The sequence below is a fragment of the Thrips palmi genome, unplaced genomic scaffold (genome assembly GCF_012932325.1).
Source record: "Thrips palmi isolate BJ-2018 unplaced genomic scaffold, TpBJ-2018v1 HiC_scaffold_10, whole genome shotgun sequence".
Taxonomy (NCBI): domain Eukaryota; kingdom Metazoa; phylum Arthropoda; class Insecta; order Thysanoptera; family Thripidae; genus Thrips; species Thrips palmi.
This window is the reverse complement of record NW_023144621.1, coordinates 4,618,384-4,637,089: the sequence shown is the minus strand read 5'-3', so window position 1 is coordinate 4,637,089 and position 18,706 is coordinate 4,618,384. Positions and strand designations below refer to the sequence as shown.

The following is an 18,706-nucleotide window of genomic DNA, read 5'->3' as shown; positions in this document are numbered from 1 at the left end:
CCTCACGCAGGGCACGCCACCTTGCGCTACCGAAACCCATTCTCCATTTCTTCTTTTTTGTTGCTTTCCCTTGACGGCGTCCTGGTCCTGCCGCAGGTCAACATCAACATCGAGGACGTGAACGACAACGCCCCGGAGTTCGACTCGCCGACGGTGCGCATCTCGGTGCCGGAGAACGCGGCGCTGGGCGTGCCGCTGTACGCGGCGCTGGCGCGCGACCGGGACTCGGGCAAGAACGGCGAGGTGAGCTACCGCCTGGGCCCCCAGGCCGCCGCCAGCCCCGCGTCGCGGCCGCAGTTCGCAGTGCACCCGCGCACCGGCCACCTGACGCTCACCACGCCGCTGGACTACGAGGCGGCGCAGCGGCACACGCTGCTGCTGACGGCCACGGACGCCGGCGAGCCCGCGCTGGCCGCCAACCTGACGGTGCTCGTCGAGGTGCAGGACGTCAACGACAACCCGCCCGTCTTCGAGCGGCCCAGCTACGCCGTCAGCATGCCGGAGGGGCAGCCCGTCAACGCGCAGGTGAGTCCGCGGCCTCGCACAGTGGCCGGCGAAGGCGGCCAAAACTCTAGACGCGTTTTGAGCTCCAGAGTCGCTAGATGGGACTCGAACCAAACGTGTGACCCCATCAATGGATTGCTCTCCGAACGAGGAATCCAAAGGTGGGGTCACACGTTCGGTACGAGTCCCATTCAGGGACTCTGGAGTTCAAAACGCGTCCGGAGTTTTGGCCGCCTCCACCCGGTCTTCTGGCCTACTGCGTGCCTCGTGCCGCTCGCTGCTCCCCCGAGCCTGGCCTCACCGTCTCGCTGTGCCCGATGCAGGTGGTGCAGGTGACGGCGGTGGACCTGGACACGGGCAACAACGCCCGCCTCACGTACCGCCTGCTGGACGACGACGGCGACGTGCCGCTCGCCGTGGCGCCCACCACGGGCTGGCTGTCACTGCGCGCCCCGCTGGACCGCGAGACGCGCGACCGCTACCAGGTCGCCGTCGTGGCGCGGGACTCGGGGACGCCGCCGCTGTCCGCCACCACCACCGTGACCCTCACCGTGCTGGACGACAACGACAACGACCCCGTCTTCGCGCGCGACCTCTACGAGTTCGCCGTGGAGGAGAACGCGGCCCGCGGCACGGTGCTCGGCGTGGTGCGCGCCGCGGACCGCGACCTCGGCCCCAACGCCGCCATCCGCTACGCGCTCATCGGCAACAACAGCTTCACCGTCAACCCCGTCACTGGTGAGTCAACCTCAGACGCTGAATGGCAGACTTTGTCAGTATGAGAAATCGCGTCGTCGCCCGTAGGCTGTTCTCCCCACCGGATGCCGCGGTGCGTACCAACCAAGAGAGGCGGGTGCCTGCCCGCCCCTGGAATTAGGCTGTCCACGGCAGTCGGGCATTCGAAGAAGCGGCGTCAGTGCGAGACGCCGATGTCAGTCATCTCGCGGGGCCATGAGGATGGGATGGGGTACCATGGGCTATAAACCCCCAGGCTGCCTGGCGGGCCAGCCCGTCCAGTGGGTCCAGGAGGTCCAGTAGGCAGGCCGCCGGCGGCGTAGCACCGCGCGCACCACCGCCCCCTTCATCGGCGTCGGTAGTCCGCGCCTTCGGGCATCGGGGGAGGTCCAGACACACCTCAAGGATTGTTCCCAACAGTCACTGCCGGGGGTTGGGTTTCGTTTCTTCTGCTCAGTAACTGTAAGTGCCGTCATGAGCGGCCGTTGCCAGGGCAACAGGTGGCGACGCTAGTACACTGGCTACGCGGCTACGCGGCTACGCCACTGGCCGGCGGAGCGGCCAATAAAACTCCACGCCGGGCGGCGTGCTTCCTGTGGCCACGCAGAGCCACGCACGCCGGGCTCTCTCGCCGCTGTCTCTCTCGCTCTCGCGGGGCGTCCCGGAGGGGTGCGAGTGAGACAGACGACGCTCTTTTCGGAACCAGGCGGCGCTGCGAGCGCGAGCTGTTTGCCCGGCCCGGAGGCAGCGCCGCTCCGGGTCAGAGGGGGAGGGGGAGGGGGGCGTTCCGACTTCTGTTGACTCTCTCAATGTTTAGTTATCGGATGCGTTTTCCGTGTCGGCTCGCCCTGCCCTCCCGGCGTGTGAGGCGTGCGCAGGCCGCCGGCCGGGTCGTCACTACCAGTCACCGCGAGAGAGAGAGAGAGAGGGGGGGAGGTGTGTGTGTGTGTGTGTGTCTGTGTGTGTCCGCGCGCATTTCATATTGAAATGTATGAAATGTGAGCCATATGCGAGTCATAGAGAGGCCGCTACACGTAACGGGGACACACAGACACGCTCAGCAACACACATACACACGCGCACAGGCTTGCGCGTTCGTCGCTGCGGATGTATGTAGGGCTGGGATGATGCACTGCCGGTCTGCGTACGCTGTAAAAAAAAAACTTATAAAAATTACAAGCATCCATAGAAGTCCCACGGGATGAATGATTCAAGATCGCGATCGACTTGAAAACGCGACGCCCCAGGCGGCACCGTTCGATCCTCTAGCGATGCAGAGGGGCAATGACGGTGCATTCTGGCGTTCCGGACGCAGTGGCGTCTGCTTTACCGCGCCGAGCCGCCAAGCCGCCAAGCCGCGGCCGCGAAACTGCGAAAGCGGCGCTTTGCGAAGAAGACGCGTCGCGATCCGGCATCGGCCGCATTACCATATCGCATACCGGCAGTGCAGCGCACAGTGGGCCAGAAGACCGGTGGAGGCGACCAATACTCTAGACGCGTTTTGAGCTCCAGAGTCGCTAAATGGGACTCGAACCGAACGTGTGACCCCACCAGTGGATTGCTCTCCGAACGAGGAATCCATTGGTGGGGTCACACGCTCGGTTCGAGTCCCATTTGGCGTCTCTGGAGCTCAAAACGCGTCTAGAATTTTAGCCGCCTCCACCGGTCTTCTGGCCCACTGTGCTGTGCAGTGCGTCGCAGTGCGCGGGGCCGCCAATCAACCCGGAACTGTCACATTCGGGGCGATCGGACGGACGAACAGACAGACACACAGACACACACACACACACACACACGCCTGCACTACTACCGGTGCCTCCAGAGGCTCCAGAGAGAGGTAACTGTGGCGGCGGCAGGCACGGCAGGCAGGCAGGCAGTGCCGACGGTGGCGTGGCGCGGCCCGCTGCTCGGGGCGCTGGGGCGATGGTATCAGCTCGATTATCGACTCGCCAAGCTGCCGTGCCGCGCCGTGCCGTGCCGCGCCGCGCCGCGCCGCGCCGGGAGATGCACTCGGCCACGCCACCGCGTCTAGGTAGTCTAGGCCGTCTAGGCGGTCTAGGCGGAGGCCGCCGCGAAGGAGGCGGCGTGCGGTCCTTGCACGGAATGTGCACTGTGCAGGCACCCGGCAAAAGAAAACATGAGGAATACGTTATTTAAGTGGAGTAGAGTTCACTGCTTTCAATAGTGGAAGAGTTTAGTTTTCTGAATGAGATTCACGCGTTTTTACGTCGTTGGTGTGGGGGCGGTGCCAACAGACACGCTCACTCGGGGGAATGCCCGCGAACTGTCATATCACTTCAGTGCCAGGGCGCGGTACCGATTCGGAGGCGGCCGTCCACGGGGTGAAGGTTCAACGCCGTGGTCCTGCTCTCACCCCAGTCATTATTTAGTTATTGTTTTTTTCTTATTTACCTTTAATTTTATTTCCCTGGACGTGCCCTGCTGCTGCCGCCGCGCCCCGCCCCGTCCCTGGCGCACGGCCCTGGCGTACCGCAACGGCGCTCGGCAGTGGGGCAGGGCGGGGCGGGGCGTTTGTGCGTTCGTGGAAACGGAGGTAGATAATGCCCCTTACTGAGCCGAGCCGAGCCGTGGCCGTGCACTGCGCAAGGCGTACGCATGCAGGACCGCCTAGCCCGGTTCCGGCTGCGCCGCTCTCCGTCTCTCTCACACACTCGGCGTTGCCACCAGTGCGACGGAGACGATCGCGAAAGCAGCGGTAATTTTTCCAAGGCCGGGATAGTAAAGTAACACTCATTATAGTGGGGTGGGGCCGTGAGGGTAGCAAAGAAAAAACACGTGTGGCGGCATTTGAACCACGGACTTTCTTGCTGTTGCAGGCGAGGTGACGACGAGGACGCCGCTGGACCGCGAGGCCCGCGCCGAGTACGACCTGGTGGCCGAGGCCAAGGACGGCGGCTCGCCGGCCCGCTCCGCTCGGGTGCCCGTCAAGGTGGTGGTGCTGGACGTGAACGACAACGCCCCCGAGCTGGTGGACCCCCAGGACGACGTGCTGAGCGTGCGCGAGGAGCAGCCGCCAGGCACCGAGGTGGGCCACCTGCGCGCCGTGGACCGCGACCTGGGCGCCAACGCCTCCGTCACCTTCTCCATCATCAGAGGTAAGAGCGTCAACAACGCACAGTGAATTTACCAGAAGACCGGTGGAGGCGGCCAAACCTCTAGACGCATTTTGAGCTGGAGAGTGTCGAAACAGGACGAACCGAACGTGTGACCCCACCAATGGATGGCTCTCCGAACGAGGAATCCATTGGTGGGGTCACACGTTCGATTCGAGTCCCATTTAGTGACTCTAGAGCTCAAAACGCGTTCGGGATTTTGACCGCCTCACTGGCCCACTGTGCGATAGCGCCTGGCGGAGCCCGGGTAGGCCGTGCCGCACGACGCGGCCGCACGGCGTTGCTGCCTACCCCGCTCGCTGCAGGCGCTCTGCGCTCTGAACCATAATCCAACCCTCTCCTCTGCTTTCCTTCCAGACCGAGACGGCTCCGAGGCGGCGGGGCTCTTCACCGTGGACGCCGTGACGGGCGTGATCCGCACGCGGGCCGTGCTGAACCACGAGGAGCGCGCCATCTACCGGCTGCAGGTGGCGGCCACGGACGCGGGCGCGCCGCCCAGGCAGACGGTGCGCGTGCTGCGCGTCGAGGTGCTGGACGTCAACGACAGCCGCTCCACGCACACCACCTCCAGCCTCGTGTTCCAGGTATAGCGCACTCGGAAGTTCGTCACCGCCCTGTCACCCGCGGCCGGCACCCTGGAACCCCCTCCCCCTCCCCGCCGTGCAACTCCTTCCAGAGGCTGTCTGCCCCGCGCTCCGCCGGCAAGGCTTCCAACTCCCAAGGCTCCCATACCGCCATCTCCTTTTATTTCGATCGCCTCATTGTTCCGACCGCGCATCTGTTACTCTTTGTTCTAAATCGAAGCGGGAGGCCGCACGGCGTCGCTAGCCACTGCGTTTTAATGCCCGAAGAGGCGTCTCTGTCTTTATCAGGGTCTCTGCCTGTGTGTCTGTCCGTCTGTCTTGATGCATGAGCCAGAGCCTCCTTGCTGCAGATTTAATTTGACCCGAAATGTTGCAGAAAATTGTCGTCTGATATAATTTGACGCAGTTTAATTTGCGATGACGCCCGTGACTAACCCCCGTCCGTTTGCAGGTCCGCGAAGACGCCCCGATCGGCTTCCAGATCGGCCTGGTGGCGGGCAGCGGCACCCTGGCGGCCGAAGACGACTCCCCGCGCCACGTGACCTACACCCTGACGTCGCTGACCCCGGACGCTGCCGACGGCCTGGACGACAACGGCGTGGGCTCCAAGGCCGCCCCGCTGGACGTGGCGCGCGGCTCGGGCGCCCTGGTGGTGGCCGGCCGGCTGGACCGCGAGCGCGTCGCCGAGTACCGCCTGGAGGTGCGCGCCCTGGACACCGGGCTGGGGTCCTCGTCGCACCCGCAGAGCTCCGCCGTGTCGGTGCGCGTCGAGGTGCTCGACGTGAACGACAACGCCCCCACCTGGCCGGCGGACCCCATCTCGCTGGCGGTGCGCGAGGACGCCGCGCTGGGATCCGCGCTGTGGAACCTGACCGCCGTGGACCCGGACCAGGGCGCCAACGGCGAGGTGCGGTACTCGCTGGTGCGGACCTGGCCGCCGACGGACAACCCGCCCTTCGCCGTGGACCCGCTGACGGGGACGGTGACCCTCGCCGCGGCCCTGGACTACGAGCAGGTGCACGAGTACACGCTGGTGCTGCGCGCCACGGACAACTCCCCCAACGCCACGGACAGGCTGTCGTCCACCTTGACGGCCAGGGTGCGCGTGGAGGACGCCAACGACAACGCGCCCGAGTTCGTCTCGCCACGCGCTGACGTGGCCCGCGGCGCCACGGTAACCGTGCGCTACGCGGAGCGCGCCGGCGCCGTGCTGAGCCACCTGGTGGCCGTGGACCGCGACGCCGGCGACAACGGCCGCGTCACGTACGTCATCTCGGCCGGCAACGAGGACGGCCGCCTCGCGCTGGGCTACGACACGGGCGTGCTGAGCCTGGCCCGGCCGCTGGCTCGGCCACTGGGCCCGGGGGAGACCGCCAGCCTGGCCTTCAACGTGACGGCCTCGGATCACGGCAAGCCGACCGCGCGCCACGCGCTTATCAGGATGACGGTGGTGCTTCGGGGTGCGGCGGACGCGCCGCCCAGGTTCTCGCGGCCAGCCTACTCCGCCACCGTGGCCGAGGACGCGCACCCGGGCAGCTTCATCGTCAAGGTGTCAGCCAGGCCCGCGGGCACCACGGGCAACGACGGTAAGCATTCTGCACTGGCACTCGCCGCTTCCGGGTTGCGTCTTCGCTCAGGGTGTCTTGACACTGCCCCTCTTTGCCGCAGCAGCCGGCGCCAACCTGACGTACCACATCCCCGCCGGCGCCGCGGACGACCGCTTCACCGTGGACCCCGCGCGCGGCATCGTGTCCACCAAGGCGCCGCTGGACCGCGAGAGCCGCGACCACTACACCGTGCCCGTGCTCGCCATGGACTCGGCCGCGCCCGAACTCCACGACGTGACCCTGGTGGACGTTCAGGTGACCGACGTCAACGACCACGCGCCGGCCTTCGCGTTCGGCAGCTGCTACGACGTGCACGTGCCGGAGAACGCCGAGGAGGGCGTCGTCCACTCGCTGGCCGCCGAGGACCCGGACCTGGGCGCCAACGGCGAGGTCTCCTACACCATCACCGGTGAGTCGGCCTGCCGGCCTGCCCTTCCCGTGCCTGGCCGTGCCTGGCCGCGGCCGCCGACAGTTCGGTGTTCAGTCGTCGGTTGGAATGCATCCAGGGTCTTGTTACCGCACACCGCCCCGATACGCCGTGCGGCTGTGCGGCCGTGCGCCCCTCCCGCGGCCCGGCCCTCTGGTCCAGGCCCTCTGGGTCCGGCTCGGCGCGGCGCGGTGCGCGGCTCCCTGTGTCCCGGCCGAACTCGACCCGACCCGGCTCGATCCGGCTCGGCTCGCCACGGCCTGGCGCGCGCTGCGGCGAGGCGAGGTGGCGGGGCGCGAACGCATGCTCTTTGCTCCTACACTGCCTCCAGCTGCCTCCAGCTCTCCAGGCTCGGAGTCGCGGCGCTCGGAAATGGGGTATCGCCGTTACACGCACGCACATAACGCTTTTAGCGTACCTAGTTTGGGAGCACCAGTCTCGCAAAGTTGGTCAAAAAGTGATTGAATCTCTGAAAGCCAAATAGATTCTCGCGACCGCCCCACTCGTCCTCTCAACCCTCCACTTCGCTGACTCTCTGATTGCATTCCAGCTGGCAACGTGGGCAACAAACTCCGCCTAGACCCGGACACCGGCGAGCTGACGGCCAAGTCCCTGGACCGCGAGACGACGGCGCAGTACTGGCTGGTGGTGACGGCACGCGACCGCGGCAGCCCCGTGGCGCTGCAGGGCTCCTGCAACATGTCCGTCGTCGTCCTGGACCAGAACGACAACGACCCCCAGTTCGCGCAGTCGCGGTACGCCGCGCAGGTGGCCGAGGACGCCCCGGTGGGCCACACCGTGCTGACGGTGCGCGCCTCGGACGCCGACGCCGGCGACAACGCGCGCCTCACCTACACCCTGGCCAACGAGACCCACTGGCTGTTCGCCATCGACAACGAGACGGGTGCCATCACCACAGCGGGGTGAGTACAGAGTAGAGACTGCTACGTGCTACGGGCGCCCAGTGGGCGAGGTGTCCAAAATTCTAGACGCGTTTGAAGCTCCTGCAAACCTGACTCGAACTGAACGTGTGATCCCACAAACGGATTTCTCATTCGGAGAGCAATCCATTGGTGCGGTCACACGTTCGGTTCGAGTCCCATTTAGCAACGCTGGAGCTCAAAACGCGTCTAGAGCCGCCTTTACCGGTCTTCTGTCTTGCTCTGCGAGACCCTCTAATCGCGAAGAGAGAAGCCTCTCAAAATGCCTTCGCCATTTCACCGCCGTCTGGTGCTCTCTAAGAACCGCTCCGACTGTTCTCGGTTCTCTCTAAAATCCTATCTACAGTATTGTTTTATGGTCCAGTCCGGCCTCTGAGTGCACCTCTTAGAGTCGCCGCCATCCCAAGTATCTCGCGAGGGGTCCTTGATCTCTCTTGGGGTATCGTTGTGGCGGCCACCTGGCCTCTCCGCGCCTCTCTACGCCCCTCTAGTTCCGCATCAAGGCCTCGCCAAGGGCCTCTAAAGGACTCGCCGGGGTTTATTTCCCCTGCTCGCTCCCGGGCCGGCCGGGCCGAGCGCGCTAGAGTCCTGCCGAGGATAACGCGGCAATGCCATGACTCCCCCGTGCCGCCCGGCCCGCGCGGCCCGCGCTTCAGATTGCCATTTAAAATACGCAAACCGCCCAGCGGATGTGCGTGCACTTCGTGTACTTTTGAAATTGAGTAAGTAACTCTGCCCGCCGTCTTCATTGTCCCTTTTGGATCGGGTGCGCGATAGCCGTCCTTCTGTCCGCCGCCCGCCCCGCCCGCCCCGCCCCGCCCCGCCCCGCCCCGCCTCGCCCCGCCGCGGCGAGCGAACGTGGGATGGGGATGTGTGCCAAGAGACTGATCGCGGCCCCGGCCCGGCCCGCCCCGGCTAGGCCCGCGTCGACTCGCCGAGGTGCCCGCCACAGGCCGCAGGACCCGCAGGCCCTGCAGGGCCGGAGACTCCCGCGGGAGAAATTTAATAGCTTTCTCGCGAGTCATTTGTTTTGTTTGGTTGGCCGGCCCGCCGCCCTGGCCGCTAGCCGCGGTGTTCGAAGCTCGTTCTTTTGCGCGCGCGGTGGCCGCGGCGGAGGGCGTCCTGCAGCCCCGCCGAGCCACGCGGTGCGGCGGTGCGGCCCGGATGGTCCGGAACGCAGTGCAGATAGCGCGGGGCTCACTTTACAGCCAGAGCGGAAAAGGGGAGGGGGACGCGCGCAGATCAAGATGACGCACTCGCACGCCACTCGAAAACGCGTCGGCAGCGGTCGCCAGGGTCCCAGTTCCGCAGTTCGGGGCTCCAACAGCCAGTCTTGAGTTCGGATCGAGCGTGCCGTTGAATAAGAACGCAACCCCACTAACACTTGCCTTTTCCATCTGCTTACTCGCAGCCCGCTTGACCGCGAGCGCCAGTCCGAGTTCAACTTCCTGGTGGTGGCTACGGACGGCGGCCACTACAACGCGCGCTCCCAGAGCGTGCCGGTGCACATCAAGGTGACCGACGTCAACGACGAGCACCCCGTCTTCGCCAAATTCCCCTTCTCCGCCACCGTGTCCGCGGCCGCGCAGCCCGGCCAGACCGTGCTGCGGGTGGCGGCCTCGGACGCCGACGAGGGCGTCAACGCGGACGTGCTGTTCGCCCTGGCCGACGGCGCGTCCGACAACGCCCACCGCTTCCGGCTGGACCCCAGCTCTGGAGCGTTGACGGTGGCCTCGGGGCTGGCGGCCGACGCCGGCCGGCTCTTCAGGCTGCCCGTCATCGTGCGCGACAAGGGCAACCCGCCGCTCAGCTCCACCGGGCTCGTCGAGGTCCGCGTCGGCGGCGGCAGCCCGGACGACGAGGCCGCCACGCTGCGCTTCCAGAACACCACCTACACCGTGCAGCTGGACGAACACTCCCCCGCCGGCACGGCCGTGGCGCAGGTAGGCATCACGGGACACAGGCTGGCACTGTATGATAAACGGTGCGACATGCTGACCTCTTCCTTGTTGTTCCTTAGGTGCAAGCGGTCCGCACCGACGGCCGCCTGCAGCGCATTGCGTACCGCATCCTGAGCCAGCCCCGCCAGCCGCACCAGCCCCACCAACCGCGCGGCGAGGACGCCTTCGAGATCCACCCGACGACGGGCATGGTGCGCGTGCGCGACCCCGCGCGCGTGGACTTCGAGCGCACGCCCGTGATGCGCTTGCTGGTGCAGGCGGACGGCGACGGCCTCAGCGGCTACTGCGAGCTGGTCGTGCGCCTGGTGGACACCAACGACAACGCGCCGCACTTCACGCAGCGCGCCTACGCGGCCGCCGTGTGGGAGGGCCGGTCCAAGGGCACGGCCGTGGTGCGCGTGGCCGCCGTGGACGAGGACGGCGACGGCGAGGGCCGCCTGCTGTACCACATCGTGGACGGCAACCACGACAACGCCTTCGTCATCTCGCCCGCCACGTCGGGCCTGGTCAAGACCAACATCGTCCTGGACAGGGAGATCCGCGACTCGTACCGCCTCACCGTCATCGCCACGGACCAGGGCCAGCGCCAGCTCACCGGCACCACGACCATCCGCATCAGCGTGGTGGACGTCAACGACAACCGGCCCACCTTCCCGCCGCACTCGGTGGTGAGCGTGAGCGAGGCGCGCGCGCTGGGCACCGTCATCACGGCCGTGACCGCCAACGACGTGGACACGCACCCCGCGCTCACCTACAGCTTCGGCCAGGTGGCGGCCGACGGCGAGGTGGCGGACGCGCTTGGCCAGACAGACGGGCCGTTCTCCATCGACCGCTTCAGCGGCGCCGTCACGCTCACCAGGCACTTGGACTTCGAGGCGCGCCGCGAGCACCAGCTGCGCGTCCTCGCCTCGGACTCGGCCTACACCGCCGTGACCAGACTCACCGTCAAGGTGGAGGACGACAACGACAACACGCCCGTGTTCGCGCGCGCGCTGTACGAGGCCAGCATGGCAGGTGAGTATCAACTTGAACAGGCTATGTCTCTGCCGTGGACTACATCGACCCTAACCTGCTGCTCTTGGTGTAGGCGGCGGCGAGGCGGGCCGTGCGTTGCTGACGGTGAACGCCACCGACCTGGACTCCGGCCGCAACGGCGAGGTGCGCTACTCCATGGCGAGGGCCTACTCGAGCTTCTACGTGGACGAGCTGACGGGCACGCTGTACGCCAACCGCTCCGAGGACGGCGCCAGGGCGTTCCCCGAGGACGGCGGCGACGTGGAGTTGGTGGTGGTCGCGTCGGACCGCGGCGAGGACCCGTTGTCGGCCTCCACGGCCGTCAGGGTGCGCGTCGGCGACGCCAGCGGCGTAGCGCCCAAGTTCACTCAGGACGAGTACCGGTAAGCCGCGTTTTGATTTGTGTTTCATCCGATTCGTGTATACCAGATTAAGAACAAAATCTGTTTCCAGTGTTCACATTCGTGAGGACGCCCCGCTTGGATCCACCGTCGTCAAGATCGGCGTGTTCAGCGCCTTCACGGCGGACGCGGGCCGCGACGTTGAGTACACCATCGTGGACGGCAACCAGGCCGAGGCTTTCCGCGTGCTCAGGTAGGCGAAAAGTCTGTGTGTTTGTGAAGTGCACTGTGAAAACCTTTCAAACTATTTAAGGCCTTACAAATTAAAGCAGTTTGTTATAACAAAGGATTTTGTGAAAATACTTCGTAATTTACGAACTATTTCTTCGTATAACAAAGTAAAGTAGTTTGTATCATGTATGCTCAAATAACTTCGTAAGGTTTTAAGCGCGTGCGGAGTCTTCTCAAAGCCGTGTCTAACTCGCTGTTGTGCCGTTGCAGCCCCAGTGGTGACGTGGTGCTGGTGCGGCCCCTGGACCGCGAGTCCGTGGACCTGTACAGCCTGCGTCTGGCGGCGGGCGGCCGGGGCTCGTCCAACTCGTCCTCGGCGTCCTCCTCCATCCTGCTGCACGTGACGGTGGACGACGCCAACGACCACGCGCCGGCCTTCTCGACGGCCTCGTACGAGGCCACGGTGTCCGAGGGCGCGGCCGTGGGGTCCGCCGTGCTGACGGTGAGCGCCGTGGACGCTGACCAGGCGGGCGGCGCCAACGCGGACGTGACCTACGACATCCTCTCCGGCAACGACGCGGAGCTGTTCGCCTTGGACGCGGCCTCGGGCGTGCTGAGCGTCAAGCAGCCGCTGGACTTCGACGCGGGCCCCACCAAGTTCGCGCTGGTGGTGCGCGCCGCGGACGCCGCTCGCTTCCCACCGGACGCACCGCTGGCGTCGCTTGCCACCGTCACCGTTACGCTCCGCGACGAGAACGACAACGCGCCGCAGTTCCCCGTCAACGAGTACCTCGAGCTGGTGGCCGAGAACGAGCCGGCCGGCACGGCCGTGTTCACCGCCCGCGCCGTGGACCTGGACCGCGGCCCGTTCGGCGCCATCAACTACACCATCGTGTCCTACTCGGACATGGATGACTCTTGGAAGCTGTTCCGCGTGGACGCCAGCACGGGGCTCGTCACCACGAGCGGCGTGTTCGACTACGAGGCGCGGAATCGCTACGCGTTCACACTGCGCGCCACGGACGCGGGTGGCCGGTCGGCCAGGGTGAGGGTGCGCGTCGAGGTGGAGAGCCGCGACGAGTTCCACCCGCAGTTCACCGAGCGCACCTACCGCCTGGTGCTGCCGCAGGGTCGTAGCCCGCTGCCCGCCGGCTTCGTGCTGGGCCGCGTCACTGCCACGGACCGCGACAAGGGTCTGGACGGCCGCGTCGTGTACCAGCTCAACGCCCAGCACCCGCACCTCAAGGTGAACCGCACCACGGGCGCCATCGTCGTCAAGAAGAAGCTGGACATCGCCGAGCTCACATCCGGCCAGGACGTGAGCCTGGTGGTGACGGCGAGCTCCGGCAGGCCGGGCTCGCTCACCAACATGACGGTCGTGGAGATGACCGTGGACGCGCTCGGGCTGGGCCCGGGTAGCGGCGCCACGGAGCACAACCTGGCGAGCAGCGCGCTGGACGCGAGCGGGGGCGCGGGCGCGGCGGGCGGTCTGGCGGACTGGGCGCTGGGCCTGCTCATCGCCCTCATCCTCCTGGTGCTGGCCTTCGGCGCGGTGTTCGTGTTCCTGCACGTGCGCAACCGGCGGCACAAGAAGGTCAACAAGCCCGCGCTGTCGTCCGGGCTGCAAGGGCTTCAGGGCCTGCAGGGACTCCAGGGCCTGCAAGGCCTGCAGGGCTGCGGGGCCTCCACTGTGGCCTCAGACACCTACGTGGACCCCAGCGCGTTCGACACGATCCCCATGCCGCGGCAGCCCTGCGCGGCCAGCCTGACGGGGCCCTTCGCGCCGCCCAAGTACGACGAGATCCCGCCGTACCGCTCCAGCAAGGCGGCCAAGGCGGCCAAGGCGGCCAAGGGCGCGCACAACGGCCAGCTGCCCACCGCGGACCTGTCCGGCTCGGAGCAGTCCGGCTCCAGCGGCCGCGGCTCGGCGGAGGACGGCGAGGAGGAGGACGAGGAGATCCGGATGATCAACGAGCGGCAGCGCGTCCGCGAGGAGGACACCATCTCGGACGTGTCGGTGCACAACACGCAGCAGTACCTGGCGCGGCTCGGCATCGTGGACACGGGCAACGCGTTGCCGTCGACTCACACCAGCGCGCGGCTCAGCACGTCGTGCTCGGAGCCGCTGGAGCCGCTGGAGCCGCTGGAAGCCCTGGACGAGGCTGACGCCGGCGAGGCCGACATCACCAACCTGATCTACGCCAAGCTCAACGACGTCGGCAGCGAGATGAGCGAGCGGGGCAGCGAGCGGGGCAGCAGCGTGGCCGGCTACGGGGAGACGACGCCGCGCTCCGCCACGCACCAGCCGTCCATGACGGGCTCGCTCAGCTCCATCGTGCACAGCGAGGAGGAGCTCACTGGCAGCTACAACTGGGACTACCTGCTGGACTGGGGTCCCCAGTACCAGCCGCTGGCGCACGTCTTCTCCGAGATCGCACGCCTCAAGGACGACGCGGACGCGGAGTCGGTGCAGGGCGCGCCGCAGCCCGTGCAGCCCCAGATGCCGCCCAACAGGACGGCGCCGGGCCCGGGCGGCAAGACGCTGCCCCTGCCGCCGCTGCCGCCGCCACTGCTCACCAACGTGGCGCCCAGGACCATCGCGCCCATCGCGCCGATGGCGTCGCCCTCCTCGCGGGGGTCCATGGCGCCGCACGGCGTGCCCCACGGCGTGCCCCACGGCGTGCCCCACGGCGCCTCCTGCCCCTCCATGGCGCAGCTCCTCCTCATGCCGCGGTCCCCCATCAGCCACGAGGCGGGGCTCGGCATGGTGGGGCCCTCGGGGCTGCAGATGGGCTTCAGCACGTCGAGCGCCATGTCGCCGTCCTTTTCCCCCTCCCTGTCCCCCCTGGCGACCAGGTCGCCGTCACTAAGCCCCCTGTCGCCGCCGTCCCACCACGTGGTGTCGCTACCTAGAACTGTAACAGATTCGGAACTTCGGATTTAGCCGTGTGCGTGTGTGCGTGTGTGTGAGTGAGATTGTGTGCATGTGTGTGTGACCGTTTGCGTGTGATAAGGCAGCCTGGAGATCTGCCGCCCTTCCGTTACCTGTGACGTCGCTGTGTGGTGGTGTTGCTCTCAGAGCAATGAGACCAGTATTGAAATGTTGCCATCTAGTTGATTTGTTTTCTGTCAGATGTTATACTTGTTAGCAGTGCTCTATTTGAAACGAGCTAGAAAAAAGCTGCAGCTACCTTTCAGTATTTTCAGATAAAAAAGAGAAAGAAATCCATTTGAGCCAATGTGTCATTTTTAACTTTAACTGCTGAGAATTTAAAGACATTTTTTTAAATGTCTAAAGCAACATGTGCTCACCGACGGTACATTAATAATTTTATTCAATTATGTTTATTTTGTAACTATTTAAAGCAACCAATTTCCCCTGGTTCAATGCAAGCCAAAAAGATTACAATTTGTGAATAGTATTTATTTGAGTGTCAGTGCCTTGTTATTGTGAAAATCTGTTCACTTATAGTGAAGAGATTGTACATATATTATGTTTTAGATTGTTTTTGCAGTTGTAAAGACTGTAAAACTTAATGCTTTAGTTTCCCACAAGCAAGTGTCATTTGCCTTTTGACAATGGATACTTTTATGCACTTTGTTCCCGGTGCTGAACTGAACTTCTTCGCTCATACTTAAAAGAAGAGTCGCATGAAGCTGAATTAGCTTAACGACTCTATAAATGAAGTTGTTTGTGGGAATTTAAAGCTAGCCGCAAGAGGAATAATTAATTAGGTATTTTCAAATGAAGTGATATTTGAATTGGACATAGCCAATGTTTTGTAAAAATGTACAGTATTGAATGACTGTTGATATGATTCCTCCTCTATGTATTATTTTTTTATTCAAAACAGTTGTTGTGAACTGTGAAAATCAAGGCAGCTCCTGCTCACATCCTCTTTCTTTGTCCTGTGAAGTATGTGCAGTTTAAGACCTAATTACTGCTTCCCTATTTATTTGAATTCATTGTTTTGGTCTTAAACTGAAGTCCTTCACAAATACTGGTTTCATTTTTGTATTTTTAACAATTAATGAATAGAACCTGAAATTTAGGTCAAAAGTCTTTTGTGGTACCTTTGAAGTATTTCTGTCTGAGACCATTCCACATGTTGATCACCTACAACTTTTACATATAAGTGCCATGGCTGAAAAAGCGCTTTTACACAAGTATACGATTATTGTATGTATTCATACTTGCCATGTAGGAATCGAATTGTGATTTGTTTTTGTTTATCCTTTTTTTCTTTACGTTTGTAAGGTTTGAAACCAATCAAACAACCAATCAACATGCATTTGCTATTTTTCCAAGTGCCAAGAATGTTTTGTATGAATCAAAATCTTGAAACGAGACTATTTTTATGTGATTAACAATGAGAACCAATAAAAATGTATATGTATTTTAACTTCCGTCCAACTCTAGTACAAAAAACTCTGTCTACGTTTGTGTTTTATTTCTTGTAATTAAAATGAATATGAATGTTATTGTTATTGAAATGTTCCTGACCTTTATGTAAGCTTTATCCTGCCATGTGATGCTACATTCATTACCTCTTTGAAAATCTGATTATATTTATGTGGCCAACCTTCGGTCATAAAATAACTTCACTTGTACAGCAGATAGTATTTTAATCACGTGGCTTCTTTGTGATCTGTTGTCATTCTCTATTTATTGTTTAATTTTGACACTACGAAGCCTGTTTGCCATAGTTTGCCTTTTATATTCCTAAATTGAGTTGCATGTATAAAGACATTTCCACTCTGTGAAATAAACCTATTGTAAATAGAAATATGTACATACAGCTGTTTTAGTATAGAGGAAATAAAGAAATCAAAGAATTATCAGTTGATTTATTGCCCCTCATCCCGCTTATATTTTAGAACAAGTTTGCGAAATACGTCTATGATGACGATCAGTTGGACCTTCACATTGACAACAAGTTGAGGCACAACCTAAACAGCCTTTTCCGAGCGGAAAACTGGCCGCACCAGAACTCAACTAACGCATCGGGAAAAGTCATTTTCAGACCAAGTAGAATGCGTCGAAGACCGTTGGGCACCGGGGATCAGTTTCTTAGACCCATAGCAACGTTCCATATGAATTTCAGACAAATCGGAGGTGGTCTACCATTTTCGTCGAAAAAAAGCCAAGGCATCATGGTTTTGTTCACGGTTTGGGCAAAAAAATAAATTAAAATGGCCCAAAGTCGAGTATGTTGTGCTGGGGCCTTCCCTTGACTCCTGACACAATATCGAGGGCCATTTTGGCCCTGAACGGCGTTCAGATGAAAACTGGAATACTTTGAGCATTCGCCGGGAAGGTAGGCAACCCACCGTCCACAGCCCCTTCACCAGTCTGCAACTTGACGCGCTTGAATGCAGTGCGTCTTGCTGTTGGTTGGCGAGCGTGGAGTATCGCCGGGCGGGAACATACTCCGCGCGCCGCACCGCCGGGCAATACTCCACGCGAGCAGCGACACTAGGGCAGGGCACTTCGGGTGTGAGGCATCCCGGGTGTGAAAATACCGCAGGCACTGGAACAAGGAGAAGAAGAAACGTAACCGGATTCCGTTCGAGAAGAAGAAGAAGAATAGGAACGGAATCTGTACAGGGAAGGGGGAAGGAGGAGAGTGGAAAGGCAGGAAGGACGAAGAAAGGGGGAGGGAGAGAGAGGGAGGGCGAGGGCGGGCCGTTACATTAACATTTTCATTGCGTCGTTTGTGGCCGATCCGTGACGGTCCGGGCCCACTGTGCCGTGGCTGTGCCGTGGCTGTGCCTCTGTGGCGAACTACGGCCGATTTGGAGCAGGATTAGAGGGGCTGGCCGGGCCGGGCGGGGCGGGGCGAGGCTTGTTCGGAACGCACCCCCTCTTCCGGTGATCGAGAAGGCCGTGAGTGCCAGCCCGGCCTGGCCGGCCACTCGGCCAGCACGCGCTCTCTCGCTCCCTCTCTCTTTCACTCTCCCAAGAAGGCCAGAGTTCAAAGCGGGGGAGTGAAATCCAGCCGGACGTCGAACGGACGCTTTGCGAGCCCGGCGGTCGTCGAATGGGTCTACAGACCGGTGGCTCGAGGGAAGTCTACCCGTCCTGTGTTTGACTGGAGACCGAATTGACGGTTGCAAAGCAGTCACCCGCCGGGGGGCGCGAGGGAGAAAGAGAAAGCGACGCAGCTTTTTCTTTGTTTTTGCTTTTGGCGCCGCAATTATTTCTGCATTTCAAAGGTCGCACGCGTGCGCCGGCTAATACCACTAACGTGCGTGCGACAAGTGTGCGAGTGAGATAGCAGCGAGGCCTCGTTTACCATACTTAAAACGAAAATTGCCCAGCCTTATCTTTGTTGCGCGGGCTACGAACATAAGCCCCAGCGACCGGGACAGGGCGGGGCGTGGCGGGGCGTGGCGGGGCGTGGCGGGGCGTGGCGGGGCGGTGTGGGGCGGTGTGGGCCGGCCTAGGCTTTGTGCCGGCCCCTCGGCCCGCGGGCTGCACCCTTGACTTCATAAAAGTCACTTAGCGTCATTTCGAGCCGACCGCATGGCTTTCCAGAGATGCGATCGCTCCACCCCCTGGCGGGCCGACAGACAGACGGACGGACAGACAGATAGACAGACAGGCCGGGGTTGTCGCCTGTCAGACCCAACCACTTCCTTTCCCAAACAGGCGGTCGGTCTGCTTGCCAAAGTCGTCCTCTTGAATTTCGTTCCCGGAGCGACAGTGCTTTTTTCACTACACGCAAAACTTGACCATTATCTTCCCTATTTCATTCTTAATTTTCCCCCAAAATGTTTTCGTCATTTTTTTGTGTGTAACTTTTTGCGCCCGTATCAGGCCTTTGGAAACGAGGCAAAGGGGGCAGAAAGAGAGCGAGAGAGAGAGGAGTGAAGAAAGGCGGTGGGAAAAGTGGGTAAGAAGGCGCGGTGAGGCCGTGCCTCCTAGAAGGACTCTGGCCGTGCTGAGCCGCGCCGTCCCCCGGCCCTTTTAAGGGTTGTGGTGTCACCGTGCATTTGTCAACGTCAGAGTCGCAGCGCGGCCAGGACTGCCAGGACGACGCGGCCGGGCCGGCTGGGCCCACGGCGGCCGGGCAGGCGGTTCATGTCAAGACTCGGGGCCAGATCTGGGCGAGCAGTGCTCTGTCTTTGTCGGCGCTGCCTTGCCTGTCGCCTTGTAGGAGAGGGATGGGCGCTGTGGTCAAAAGCAACGCCCGGCCCGCTCAGTCTCGACCGAGTCCCCACGTC

The 18,706-nt window shown here is 62.1% G+C and overlaps 1 protein-coding gene across 1 annotated transcript in view; it reads left to right on the top strand.

Annotated features, from left to right (window-relative positions):
* The window catches only part of LOC117654464 (protein dachsous), a gene marked incomplete at its 5' end in the record, with an annotated part of 72,923 nt that extends 56,607 nt beyond the window's left edge, over positions 1 to 16,316 (top strand). Inside the window, 12 exons of the mRNA XM_034401108.1 lie at positions 97 to 525; positions 828 to 1,242; positions 4,077 to 4,355; positions 4,731 to 4,957; positions 5,409 to 6,543; positions 6,626 to 6,973; positions 7,542 to 7,914; positions 9,344 to 9,875; positions 9,953 to 10,907; positions 10,981 to 11,290; positions 11,361 to 11,501; positions 11,750 to 16,316. Of these exons, the coding sequence (XP_034256999.1) occupies positions 97 to 525; positions 828 to 1,242; positions 4,077 to 4,355; positions 4,731 to 4,957; positions 5,409 to 6,543; positions 6,626 to 6,973; positions 7,542 to 7,914; positions 9,344 to 9,875; positions 9,953 to 10,907; positions 10,981 to 11,290; positions 11,361 to 11,501; positions 11,750 to 14,423 (7,818 nt within the window). The remainder of the gene's footprint in view (positions 1 to 96; positions 526 to 827; positions 1,243 to 4,076; positions 4,356 to 4,730; positions 4,958 to 5,408; positions 6,544 to 6,625; positions 6,974 to 7,541; positions 7,915 to 9,343; positions 9,876 to 9,952; positions 10,908 to 10,980; positions 11,291 to 11,360; positions 11,502 to 11,749) is intronic.
* Positions 16,317 to 18,706: the final 2,390 nt, after the last annotated feature.